General features: G+C 42.2%; 1 protein-coding gene across 6 annotated transcripts in view; it reads left to right on the top strand.

Annotated features, from left to right (window-relative positions):
• RUFY1 (RUN and FYVE domain containing 1) overlaps positions 1-4,814 on the top strand; it is a 147,665-nt gene extending 142,851 nt beyond the window's left edge. For 2 of the 6 annotated variants that reach the window (XM_056516534.1, XM_056516535.1), the window contains 2 exons: positions 190-267; positions 4,305-4,811. In XM_056516534.1, the coding sequence (XP_056372509.1) occupies positions 190-267; positions 4,305-4,448 (222 nt within the window). In that variant the 3' untranslated portion in view covers positions 4,449-4,811. Of the gene's footprint in view, positions 1-189; positions 268-4,304 lie in introns of all 6 variants that reach the window. The other 4 variants (XR_008843088.1, XM_056516537.1, XM_056516532.1 and 1 more) reach the window with 4 other exon arrangements.
• Positions 4,815-13,467: the final 8,653 nt, after the last annotated feature.

Raw genomic sequence — 13,467 nt, 5'->3', positions numbered from 1 at the left:
ATAATGTGCATTCTGCTGGGCTAAATTGTCTGAAATAAAAGTGTGGGGTAGATTCCTGCCTACTGGACATACACGATCTTGACTAATATATTTATTAGTCACTTATATTAGTGACCTGTCCAAAAATAGTTTTTTTTTTTGAAGATTAATATGTATGTAGAATTTAAATTTTTTTTTCATTGTTTAAAGGGCCATACATGGTTAAAGGATGACGAAGCAACTGGCTGCAAGCAGTGTAAAAAAGAATTCTCTATTTCAAGACGAAAGGTAAACTTTCTTTCTCTTTGCAGTTTGACAATTATGGACATTTATCAACGGGTTTAGTCAGGTTTTCTTTACTATAATTGTCGCAAAATTGTCGCAACTGCGACTACGTGATTTTTCGTGCGACATTTTGACTGGAAAGCGAGAAAAGCAAGTTTTCCAAAAATTAACTATGTAGTAATAATTTTAAAATGGACTACGGGTAGTCAGGTATTTATTAACTGCGACAGTCGCAACAGCGTTAAAAATTGACTAAATTTACTCCAGCTCAAACATGGAGCAGAAAAAGCTACTACCAAAGTAAAAAAGGAAAAATTGCTTACGTGAAAGAAAATTATCAACAGGCTGAAACCAGTTGATAAATAAGTCACACATAAGCAAAAAAAAAGTAAGGAAAAAATTACTAAAAAAAAGAATACATAAGCAAACATTGATAAATGTCCCTCATTATTTTTTTCACCCACATCACAGACTACCTACAATTACATTGACATTTTATCATAAAAATTCTTTACACACATTGGGGGGAGATTCATCAAAACCTGTGTAGAGGAAAAGCTAACCAGTTGCCCTTAGCAACCAACCAGATTGCTTCGTACATTTTGAAAAGGGCCTTTTGAAAAATTTAAGAAGCCATCTGATTGGTTGCTATGGGAAACTGGTCAACTTTTCCTCTGCACAGGTTTTGATAAATCTCCCCCATTTTTCTAAATGCTCTGATTATCTGTGTTATCTGAATGTGCCATTATTATTGTTTTTCTGCACATTTGTGTTGTGGCTTTAATTATAAATGTAAACCACAACAAAAGTGCCATGTCTACCACATGATGGACAGCAACAGTTATTTGGGTCTTTCTTTGTTACCCAAAGGGAAAATGGCACAGCGCGTAGTTCTGTTTATATTGTCAAATATTAGGCTCCTTTCACACTAAAGAGGTTCACCCGTTAGAAACGCCAGTTTGAAAAGCCATTTTAAACGTGCGTTAAACAACCCCATTCAAGTCTATAGTGTTTTTATATTACACGTTATGACCCGCTATAGCCGTCATGAATAACGGACGTTATTTGTGACGGGAGAAATAACGTGACTTGCACTTATTTTTTGCCAGTCACAAGAAACGTGTAAATTAACGTCTGCTATTTATAACATTGAAGTCTATGGCTGACATACGTTAGGAAATACACCCGTTAATGCCCGTTATAATAACGTCCTTAGTTTTACTGAGCATGCTCAGAAGAGGTGACATCAGTAGACTCCTGCAGTGCTGAGGGACTACTACTACTCCCATCATGGAACAGACTTGTTTCCATGATAGGAGTGGTAATCCCCTAGCTGCGGGAGTCTGCAGACAGCTGGGGAGGCTACATTAATGTTTGTACTACTACCCCCATCATGGAACAGAGTCTGTTCCATGATGGGGGTTGTAGTACATGGGCTAAGGGATTGATCGCACCGGGTTTCACTTCTGAGACCCGATGCGATCTGAATTTATTAAGCAGGGGAGCGGGCGGCATGCTCCGCAACCCTGCGATGTATCAATGTGTTTTAACTTTCATTTTCTAATCCTCCGCGGGAGCCCTGAATGGCCGATACCGAGGAGCCATTCGGGGATCTCAGAGGGAGATTTTAAAATGAACATTGTGAGTAGCAGGGGGCCATATCTATATTAAAAGCGCTGTGGAGGGCAAGAGAGAGAGCGCTGCAGAGGGAGGGGCAGACATATAGCCTATATATATCTAGCCCCCCAGCAGCGCATTAGATATGAGCCCCGCTGGCGCATTAACTATATATACCCCCCCCTGCCGGCGCATTAATATATACCCCCCGCCGGTGCATTAAATAAATATCCCCGCAGCGCATGTATAATGTAGCCTTGCAGTGCTTCTATATACCTATGCCCCTGCAGCGCTTCTATATACTTATGCCACTGCAGCGCTATATGTGAAAAGCATTCTAGCACCAGCATCGGCCGCCCGATGCTGCTGATAGAAATACTTTTCATACATAGCGCAGTGTCGGCAAATGTATATAGAAGCGCTGTGGGGGGCAGATAATGCTATATGTCTGCATCCCAACGCTTCTATATACATATATCCCTGCTGCGCTATTATTGAAAAGTATTTCTATTGGCAGCGCATAGTGCGGGCAGCCCTCTCCTGGCACTATGCGCTCCTTATAGAAATACTTTTCATTCATAGCGCTGCAAGGGTATATGTATATAGAAGCGCTGGGGTGCAGACATATAGCGTTATCTGCCCCCCACAGTGCTTCTATATTCATATACCCCTGCAGAGCTATTAATGAAAAGTATTTCTATAAGGAGTGCATAGTGTCATGAGCCGTCTGCCGGCACCATGCGCTGCTAATAGAAATACTTTTCATTAATAGCGCTACAGGTGTATATGTATATAGAAGCACTGGGGGGGGGGGGGCAGACATATAGCGTTATCTGCCCCTCCCCCCCCTCCACACAGCTTCTATATACATATGCCGCTGCAGTGCTATGTATGAAAAGTATTTCTATCAGCAGCATCGGGCGGCCGATGCTCCTGCTAGAATGCTTTTCACATATAGCGCGGCATAGGTATATAGAAGCGCTGCGAAGCTACATTATACATGGGCCGGCGGGGGATATATATTTAATGCACCGGCGGGGGGTATATATTTATTAATGAGCCGGCGGGGGTCATATCTAATGCGCTGCTGGGGGGCTAGATATATAGGCTATATATCTTGCCCCCAAAGCGCTTTTAATATACATATGGCCCTTCTAGTCACAATGTTCATTTTTAAATCTCCCTCTGAGAGCCCTGATTGGCTCCTCGGTACCGGCCATTCAGGGCTCCCCGCGGGGGATTCAAAAATGAAAGTTAAGACACACAATCCATCGCAGGGTTGCGGAGCATGCCGACTGCTGAATAACTTCAGATCACATAGCGTCTCAGAAGTGAAACCCAGTGTGATCAATCCCTCAGCCCCTGTACTACAACCCCCATCATGGAACAGACTCTGTTCCATGATGGGGGTAGTAGTACCAACACTAATGTAGCCTCCCCAGCTGTCTGCAGACTCCCGCAGCCAGGGAATTACTACTCCCATCATGGAAACAAGTCTGTTCCATGATGGGAGTAGTAGTAGTCCCAGCTGCGGGAGTCTGTAGGCAGAGGTGTTCGGCCATACATGAGGGATAAGGGGGTCTTAACGGATGAATATTTATTCAGCCGTTAGCACCCGTTATTTCATCCGTTATTAAACGTCCGTTTTTTACACAGAAAACAGACGTTTAATAAGGGGTGAACTTCATAGTGTGAAAGAAGCCTAACAGAAGCTCCAATGCAAATGTGGACAAAGCCTAAATATCCATGCAGACCTTATAGTAGTGCTGCATCTTAAAGGAAGAATGTTTTTATTCTTATATATTCCTTTAACCCCCTAAATGACCAATTACACACTTGTGTGAGTGTGCCATTTAGGAGTTATGGAGAGTGTGCACAGAGCAACCAGTTGTCAGTTCTAAGGGAGTAAGTTCCCACATAAGATGTGAAGGCAAACAAGAGAATGCCCCTTCCTCTTCAGTTAACTGCATGTAGTGTGAACACAATAAACAAGGAAATAAGGAGCCATAAAAAAGAAAACAAATGTTTAAGCACAGGGACAAGATCAGCACCAGTTAAAGTAAGCCAGGAGTAGTTGTAATCTTGTGAGAGGTACATAAATTACTGGATGTTAGAAGCAGAAGACATTTTCCAGTTCCTGAATGTTTATAAGGGTAGGGTCACACACATCTGCAGTGTATTTCATGCTTCCTATGAGCAGACACAAAGGGCTACCCCCAGAAGCCCTGTCTGTGCACTGTTTGGAGGCGGGCCCCTCTAAACCTCACTGCGCACACAAAGCTGCCGCCAAGTAGCCCTGTGTGTCTGCTCATATATACTGTGTATCTGCTATGTGTGGCCCTACCCTTTATCAGTAATATTACTGTGCATATGTCTTATACAGTGAAAGGGTTTTATTGACATGTTTTTTTCCCCCCCTTTAGCATCATTGTCGAAACTGTGGAGATATCTTTTGCAACACTTGTTCAAGTAATGAACTTTCATTGCCATCGTACCCTAAGCCTGTCCGTGTATGTGACACGTGCCACAACTTGCTGCTCCAGAGGTGTTCCTCTAACTGTTCTTGAGGTCTCATTCTTTAAAGTGTCAATGCAAAATCGTACTAAACTTTTCTATGTAAAATTATTTTTTGCCTGTTACATACGTGTAATCATTCTTGTTATCATGTTCACAAAACTAATCACAAAAACACAATTTTAACAAAATATACATTAAGCAATTGTATCACTACAATGTTTCACATATTTTGTGGAAATCTGTACTAAAATGAAAAGCCTGTACTATTTTTGTGACTATCTTTTGGAATCTGTATATCAAACATACAAATGTGCCTTGTTTTTACAGTTCTTCACTTTTATCAAAATATGCAGCTCATGTTTGCTACAAATCTTTATTTGATACCAGAAAGTAAGTAAATATACATTTGATTATTGAACAATGTATACGATTTGTAATTTTTTTTCTTCCATTTGATCAATTTTCTTTTTTTCAGTCCCAATTTCTGATATTTCATGATCTTCAGTACTACACTTCTAAACAATTATTCAGTATTAGACAGTTTGTTCCACACATGGAAATTTAGCTTCCTGTCAAAAGAAGGCATGATAAATAAACACAGGAAAAGTAGGTTTGATTGAATACTGTTATAAAACAAGGTAAATAGGTGCAGTATTTGACCTTACTCTGATATGACAAACTAGTGTTTTGTGTCACATGATAAAAGATATTATGTAATGCCATCAGACCGTCTATGTCCATAAACACATTAGGTAAACATTGGCTAAACCCGCTAATTTCAACAGGACTGGCTGACCTAATATGTATGAATGTGTTCTGTCTCCCCCGTGATGGTAATATTCATATATTATTATTTTTTAAATAGAACCCTTTTTAGGTATGTATAACCTATTGATTGAAGGACATCTGTAGTGCAATATAACTTACAGATCGCGGGGGAGGGGGGGCTGCATCCGAGTGCTGGGGCCACCCGGGATCTCCTGGATGGAGCCACGGCAGTATGCTGGAAAGGGGGCGTTCTGTCCCCGCATGACGCGGCAGACGAGACGCCCCCTCTATGTACCCCATAGAGATACATGGAGGGGGCGTGTCTGCTGCGGCTTTCTGCTGGGGATGAAACTGCACTTCCTGCAGACTGCCGCAGCCCCGTCCAGAAGATCCCGGGGGGCCCCAGCGATCGGCCATCCCGCGATCTATAACTTATCCCCTATCCTTTGGATAGGGGATAAGCTATATTGCACTGGAGTACTCCTTTAAAAGGGTATTCCTGAGAAAAAAAAATCTACTTCAAATTGGTGACAAAATGTTATACAGATTAAAAAAGTACTTCTATTTAAAACTCATAACCCGTTCAGTAGTATGCCATGGAGGAAGTCATGTAGTCTTTCCAGTCACACTGTTCTCCCTGATACCACCTTTGTCTGTTTCAGGAACTGTCAAGAGCTAGAGATATGCTGTTGGGATTTGCTTATGCTCTGGAAAAAAAAAGATAAAAATAGCCAGCACAACTAATACACAGGTGCACGCTGCTGTGGCAAATACAAAGTATGCAAAAAAGAAGGTTGCAGCAGCTCTCTTGGTCAAAAAATAGAGGCTCTTAGTGCACTTTTTGATCAAAACGTGTTCCCCATGAGGAATGAGAGTGTTAGGGTCCTATCCAAAGTGAGGACACCTCCGCATGGTGGGTGGGGGACACGTTTTAATCAAAAAGTGCGCTAAGAGCTAATTCACAGATTTTATGTGAATTTCTTTTTTTTTGTTCAACACTTTGTTTATTGAAAAAAGGCATATGATTATCATTCAAAACTGAGTAGACACACAGGTCCGCAGGAAAAAAGGAAAAGTTTTACAACACAAACACATACAGCGCAACAGGTGCCAAGTAATACAACATGCATAAGTATGTAGTTCGTAGTTCATAAATAAGTTCGTAGTAGCGCGCAAAGTCTCTCAGGTAATAACTGTAAAGTATAGAAATCGTAATAAGCATCAGGTAAGGGATTATACCACAGTGCTAAAGGGAGAAAACAAGAAACCATACATCATCATGGGAATACACATTTGTCTAATTTCCAGTGTCCGCCTCCCCTCCTCCCTGCAAGGTCTCCTTAAGTTCCGACCACACCAGGTACATAGCTACATTTGATCTAGTCATTTTCAGCCTATCGAGAACCATAATTTCCATGGTACAAGAATGTATTAGAAGGTTTTTGATCTCAGCCACAGAGGCTATATCCCTAGACTTCCAGTTTCTTGCTATTGATACCCTCGCAGTTGATAGGACATGGAAACTAATTAACAGGTTTGAGAACGATAGTGTTTCTGACTGGAGAGACAGGAGAGCTATCCCCGGGCCCCACGAGAAGGGTTCAGAAACCAGCGATTTGAAAAGGTCATGTATGTTGTCCCAAAACCTCCGTAACCCCGGACATGACCACCATATGTGTAATAAGGACCCCATTACTTCCCCACATCGCCAGCACAGAGGAGAGGAGTCTAGATACAGTTTCGCCAAGCGAGCGGGGACCATGTACCAGCGGTACAGCAATTTTCTCGCCGACTCTAGGTGGGTAACACTGGGAGATAACCTAGTCGGGAGAGTGAACAGCGATTCCCATTGTTCCTGGGTGATAGAGATGCCCAGGTCTCGCTCCCAAGCCACTTGATAGGACAGCTCCCCGTGACTTGACTTTGTTGATAATGCTACATAGGCTCTAGATACACCTCCGCTAGTAGAGGATTGTTTAAAGTAGTAAGTATTATATGGGGTAGAGATGGAGTTCGGGTTCCAATGGAGGCATCGTAACAGGTGTCTAATTTGCAAGAACTTGTAAAATTCTCTATTGGATAAGTGAAACTTAGCGGTAATTGTGCCAAACTCCGAGAGACCATTATTACCACTAACATCACCCAAGGTGTGTATTCCAGCTTCCATCCAAGAAGAGAGGTCAGTGTTGGGCAGGAGAAACTGGATGGTCGTGAGAGGTGTAGCGTTGTAGGGACCCGGGGAGACAATATCATTAACAGCATAGAGCCAAACTGTGGGGCTCGCTCAGTATAGTGGCAGTATATTGTGACCGAATGTCCCTTTGTAAGTATATGGACCACAGTTAAGACCTTAAGGATGAGACTTGTAAAATGTGACGTTCAATGTTAACCCAGTGAGCTGTGACCTCCATGTCCCACCACTGCTTAGTTTGTGCTAGGATAGCGGCTCTATAATAGTTCACTAAATCAGGACATCCCAATCCTCCGTATCTGACTGGTTTGTACAGGATTCTCGCGGAGACTCTCTCTCTGGTATGATTCCATATGAAGCCCATAACCAGGGACTGCAGACGGCAAAGAACAGAAAGAGGAAAGGGGACAGGAAGGTTCCTGAACAAGTATAAGATCTTTGGTAGTAAGAACATCTTAGCTACTGTGACACATCCTATCCAGGACATGGGTACTCTAGCGTATCTAGTTATTTCTGATTTAATAAGTTTAGTGAGATGTTGCACGTTAGCGGGCACCAGGTCAGTAACCGGTGTTGTCAGTATAATACCCAGGTATGTGATACCATCGTCGGACCACACAAATGGGTGATTTTATGTGAATTTCATGTGGAATTCACATGGATTCAGAACAAAATTCAACTTTTGCATTAAATGAAGGCACACTTTTTTTTACGTGCGTAGTGCATTCATGCAGAAATTCTGCACCAGTTCCACAAATGATTGAAAGATGCAGAATTCCAAATTAATGCAGCCACAGAATTCACGAACCTATGCGGTATTTCTGCCGTGTGAACATAGCCTAAGACTGGGTTCACACTGGGGAATCTCCGGCTAAACAAATCCGTCCAGAGATTCTGAGTGCGGGCATTGGCTAGGAGCACGCAGACATGAGGAGCGGATTCCACAAGAACACTGAAATTAGTCCAATGTTCTAGCGGAATTTTTACAGGGGAGTTTTACAGTCCACCCAGAAAAATCCACTGTGCAGCGGAATCCCATTGCTGCACCGATATGTTCGAGTGGAATTTCAAAACTGAATTCCATTTGGAAATTCCGTATTGTGAACCAGACCTAAGAGTTCATGTACACTGCAGAATTTCCTCATTGGATTTCCTCTACTTCTTCATGCAAAAACCATGGCACACAAGTACTCTGTGTGGAAATTTGAATATAAGCTCCATTAAATGTCAATGGAAGTGCCTGATGAGGATTATTTTATGCTTTAAGGATCGATATGCCCACTTGATGTCAATAGGGCTTTGATTCCAGGCAGAATTTTCACATGGAAATTCTGCTTTAAATTACTTCTAGTTACGGGTTCAATTATCATAAAATTGTTTCCATGGCTTTTGGGAACCTTCGTTCTTATACTGCATTTCCAACATAAATGAGCTAATGTCCGTATTCAAAGTACTGTGTAGTCCTGACAATACAGAATTGTCATGCCTGTATATTTGTATATTATCTAACAACAGAATGACCGTGGCATGCCTAAAACAGCAGGGGAGCACCAGGTCAGAGAACTTAAAGGAGTACTCCAGTGGAAAACCATTTTCTTTTTAAATCAACTGGTTCCAGAAAGTTAAACAGATTTGTAAATTACTTTTATTAAAAAAATATTAATCCTTCCAGTACTTATCAGCTGCTGTATGCTCCAGAGGAAGTTGAGTTTTTTTTTTTTTTTTTCAGTCTGACCACTGTGCGCTCTGCTGCCCCCACTGTTTGTGTCAGGAACTGTCCAGAGTAGGAACAAATCCATATAGCAAACCTCTCCTCCGGAAGTTCCTGACATGGACAGAGGTGTCAGCAGAGAGCACTGTGGTCCGACAGAAAAGGACAACTCGCCTTCCTCTGTAGTATACAGCAGCTGTTAATTACAGAAATAATTATGATTATTAGATAGACGTAATTTCCAAATTTGTTTAACTTTCTGGAATCAGTTGATTTGAAGAAGAAAAAAAAAAGTGTGCCACTGGAGTACCCCTTTAATGTCTGTAACCCAGTGTTTCCCAACCTGTGTGCCTCCAGCTTTTGAAGAAATACAACTTCAAGCATGCTTACACAGCCATAGGCATCTAAAAGGGTCAGAACATCTCTAAGCAGACTACTTCAGTCAAGAAAGGATCTATCATGGAGTATAATGCTTAAAATGAGTGAATTTCATAAAATAACTAAATTATAAGATAGGCTGTTGACCTGTTTGCATAAAAAAAAGAGAGAAAGCTAAAAAGATTATATACCGGAAACCGAGAGGTCTCCTGGGGCTGGGATTCATTCTGTATATGGAAAAGTGGAGATTTTTGGGCAAAAAGAAGCCGGATTGCCTGGTTTTTATTTTAAAGGGGTAATCCGGGATTGTTTTTATTTGACTATGCTAAAGGGGCAGTAAAGTTAGAGTAGTTTATAATATGGTGCCTGTACCTGTGTTTCATGGTGGTCTCGCAATTCTTCTGATTTTTAACAGCATAAAAAATGTGTTGTCTCTTTCCCAGGTTGCAGATATGACATCACTAGTCAGGTGAACTAGTCAGGTGATCAGAATTTAAGCCTGTCTTTGCTTAAATGGGTGGAGCGACCGCGGGGTGGGAGGAAGATCATTCTGTTTTTGCAACAGCTGGAGGCACCCTAGTCAAAAAACACAGGTCTATTGCATTGAAGGGATCACATGTGTGTTTCAATGGGTGGGGTGGCTGATGTGTGGGAGAAAAGTGACCTTACATTTACAAACAAGAAACTCCAACAGCCAATAGCCAGTTCACAAAAAGATATTTTCAGCTTTATGGTAATCTCACAACATAGCCATTTAGCCCCAAGACAAGCACAGATTCTTCCTAAGCATGTCCATTACTGTCTGCCAGGTATGTCCAAAAATCATCTTATAGTGGATAACCCCTTTAATGTCAGTAACACATCCACAGAAACATAGTGAAAAATTAATATTCTGGAGAAAGGAAATGATATTCTAATAAATTCTATTTTCATAAAAAGAAAGAAAGTGAGCCATAGTACTCTCAAAGTGCAGATTCCTGCTTTATTTGGCCATTATTAGATTTGTGAGAGCAGTAGCTAGGTCTAATTTTTTGTCTCCTCTAGGATTCCTCCATGGGACCCAAAACTATTTCTCAACACTGTAGTGTCTCCCTCCCCCTTTGAGCCTGTTGTTTCTATATTCATCAAAATCTTAAAACTAATAATTTTATTTTTTTGTTAGTAACAAGGAGTAGGGAGTAGTAGGCACTTTTAGTACTTTACAGTGTTGCAAGAAAGGATCTTTATAAAACTCGGTCACACCTTTTTCTGTAAGGCGGTCTTTACAGTTGACAGATCTCAACATATTGTACGTTCATCTTTATGTGCTAACCTTAGGTCAGAAAAGGAATATTTTATAGTTGTCAAACAATGGGGGAGATTTATTAAAACCTGTTCAGAAAATAAAATTGCTGAGTTGCCCGTAGCAACAGATCTGATTGCTTGTTTCATTTTTCAAAAAGACAATATCATCTGAATCTTTCTTCTTCTTCTGATCTGTGGGTGGAAAGCATTGCAGGCTTAGGGATAAATACTCTGTGTAGTCTCTCCTGGGCGCTTTCGTGTGTAATGGAAATAATTATTGCGTTCACCAGTAGTTTGACTTTCCACCTCTTGCATTCCCTCCCTTGTTTTTCTTTGGTGATTGGTTCACAGGATGTGCACTAAAAAAACGAATGTATTTCTTGTGTATGTATTTGTAACTAGCCACATTAAAGCAACCTCTTTAACTAATTAAGGACCACGGGCATATGGGCACGCCCTGACGTCCTGGTACTTGAGGACCAAGGGCATACCTCTTCACTTGTGGGAATTCCGGTCCCCGCCGCTTGCTGGGTGGGGACCGGACCGGGATTCCTACTGAAATGATTCAGCAGGCGCCCCGTGCAAAGCCCTGCTGGGCAAGAGTGATTGGTGCCGACTCTGACTGCACCAATCACGCTTTTTTTCCAGGTCACTGGTGACCCAATTGACCCGGAATCGCCCGAAATTCGCCGATCTGAACTGATCGTCGATTTGCGTCTCAGGACCCCCCGTCCTGAGACGCAAATCGACGATCAGTTCAGATCGGTGAATTTCGGGCGATTCCGGGTCAATTGGGTCACCAGTGACCTGGAAAAAAAGGGTGATTGGTGCAGTCAGAGTCGGCACCAATCACTCTTGCCCAGCAGGAGTGAGGTGGCACCAGTGCAACAGCTGGAGGTTTGCGCCCCCCCATGTGAATGTACAGAGGTACAGGGTACATTCAAACGGGCCAGGGTTTACAGCGAGTTTCTCGCTGCAAGTTTGAGATGCAGCAAATTTTCCGCTGAAGCTCAAACTCCTTGCGGAAAACTCGCTGTAAACCCCCGCCTGTGTGAATGTACCCTAAAAACACCACTGTATTATACCTATGTCTGTAAATGTTACACTGACAGGCATAATAGTCCAGATCAGACTCTACTTTAGGCAGATGCTGATTGGCTTCCATAGCCATGACAATGGCCACCATGGCAACCATCAGTGCTCCACTATCAGTTTACAGAGTGCCAATCCGGAACAGGGGGAGCTCCCTCTCTGTAACCCTATTAGATGCTGCTGTCACACTGATGGTAGCATCTATAGGGTTAAGCTAGGATAGTGCTGCAGCTGTCCTCCGATGGGGCCCCTCCTCTCCTGAAATCGCTTCACTGTCTGAAGCAAAGGAGGAGACCCCGCAAATGTCACTCCTATTGGTCTGTCAGTACTGAAGGACCAAAAAGAGTGATCGCCGGCTGAGGACAACTGCGATTGGTCCATGGTTAGCTTCAGAGAAGCTCTGCTGTGTAGCACAGCCGAGCTTACTAAACTGTCACAGTACCAAGTGGCACTGTGACAGTTTAAAATCATCAGATACATGTAAGTGGTGATGCGGCAAGTACTTAACTCCTTAAGGACTCAGCGTTTTTCAGTTTTAGCATTTTCGTTTTTTCCTCCTTACCTATTAAAAATCATAACCCTTTAAATTTTCCACCTAAAAAATCCATATTATGGCTTATCTTTTGCGCCACCAATTCGACTTTGCAGTGACATTAGTCATTTTACCCAAAAATCCACGGCGAAACGGGAAAAAAAAATCATTGTGCGTCAAAATTGAAGAAAACATGCCATTTTGTAGCTTCCGTTTCTACACAGTGCATTTTTTTATTTATACATTTAAAAAATGTCCTCTTCTGACCCCTATAATATTTTTCCGCGTACGGGGCGGTTTGAGGGCTCATTTTTTGCTCCGTGATCTGAAGTTTTTATCGGTACCATTTTTATTTTGATCTGACTTTTTGATCGCTTTTTATTCTGTTTTTAATGGTATAAAAAGTGACCAAAAATACGCAATTTTGGAATTTGGAATTTTTTTACGTGTATGCCATTGACCGTACGGTTTAATTAACTATATATTTTTATTGTTCGGACATTTACGCATGCGGTGATACCACATATGTTTATTTTTAAACAGGGGGCTATAACACTGCACACACTGATCTTTTTACACTTATCACTGGCATGTATTAACATGCCATTGATCAGTGTTATCGGCGCTTGACTGCTCCTGCCTGGATCTCAGGCACGGAGCAGTCATTCGCCGATGAGACACAGAGGAGGCAGGTAGGGATCCTCCAGGTGTCCTGTAACCTGTTCGGGACGACGCGATTTCATTTCGGCGGTCATGAACAGCCCGATTGAGCTGCCGGGATACTTTCAGTTTCACTTAAGACGCGGTGGTCAACTTTGATCGCACCGTCTGAAGGGTTAATACAAGGCATCACCGCGATCAGTGATGTCCTGTATTAGCCGCGGGTCTCGGCCTTTGATGGCCGCTGGGACCGACCTGATATGATGCGGGGTCACCGCACGGGTGACCCTGTGTCAAATTGCGGGAGCCGGCGTAGGACGTAAATATACGTCCTGCGTCGTTAAAGGGGTTCACCGGTGGAATTTTTTACATTTTTTTTAATCAACTGATGCCAGAAAGGTAAACAGATTTGTAAATTACTTCTATTAAAAAATCTTAATCCTTCCAGTACAT

This window comes from Hyla sarda, chromosome 4 (genome assembly GCF_029499605.1).
Source record: "Hyla sarda isolate aHylSar1 chromosome 4, aHylSar1.hap1, whole genome shotgun sequence".
Lineage (NCBI taxonomy): Eukaryota > Metazoa > Chordata > Amphibia > Anura > Hylidae > Hyla > Hyla sarda.
This window is presented reverse-complemented; position numbering and strand designations above follow the sequence as displayed.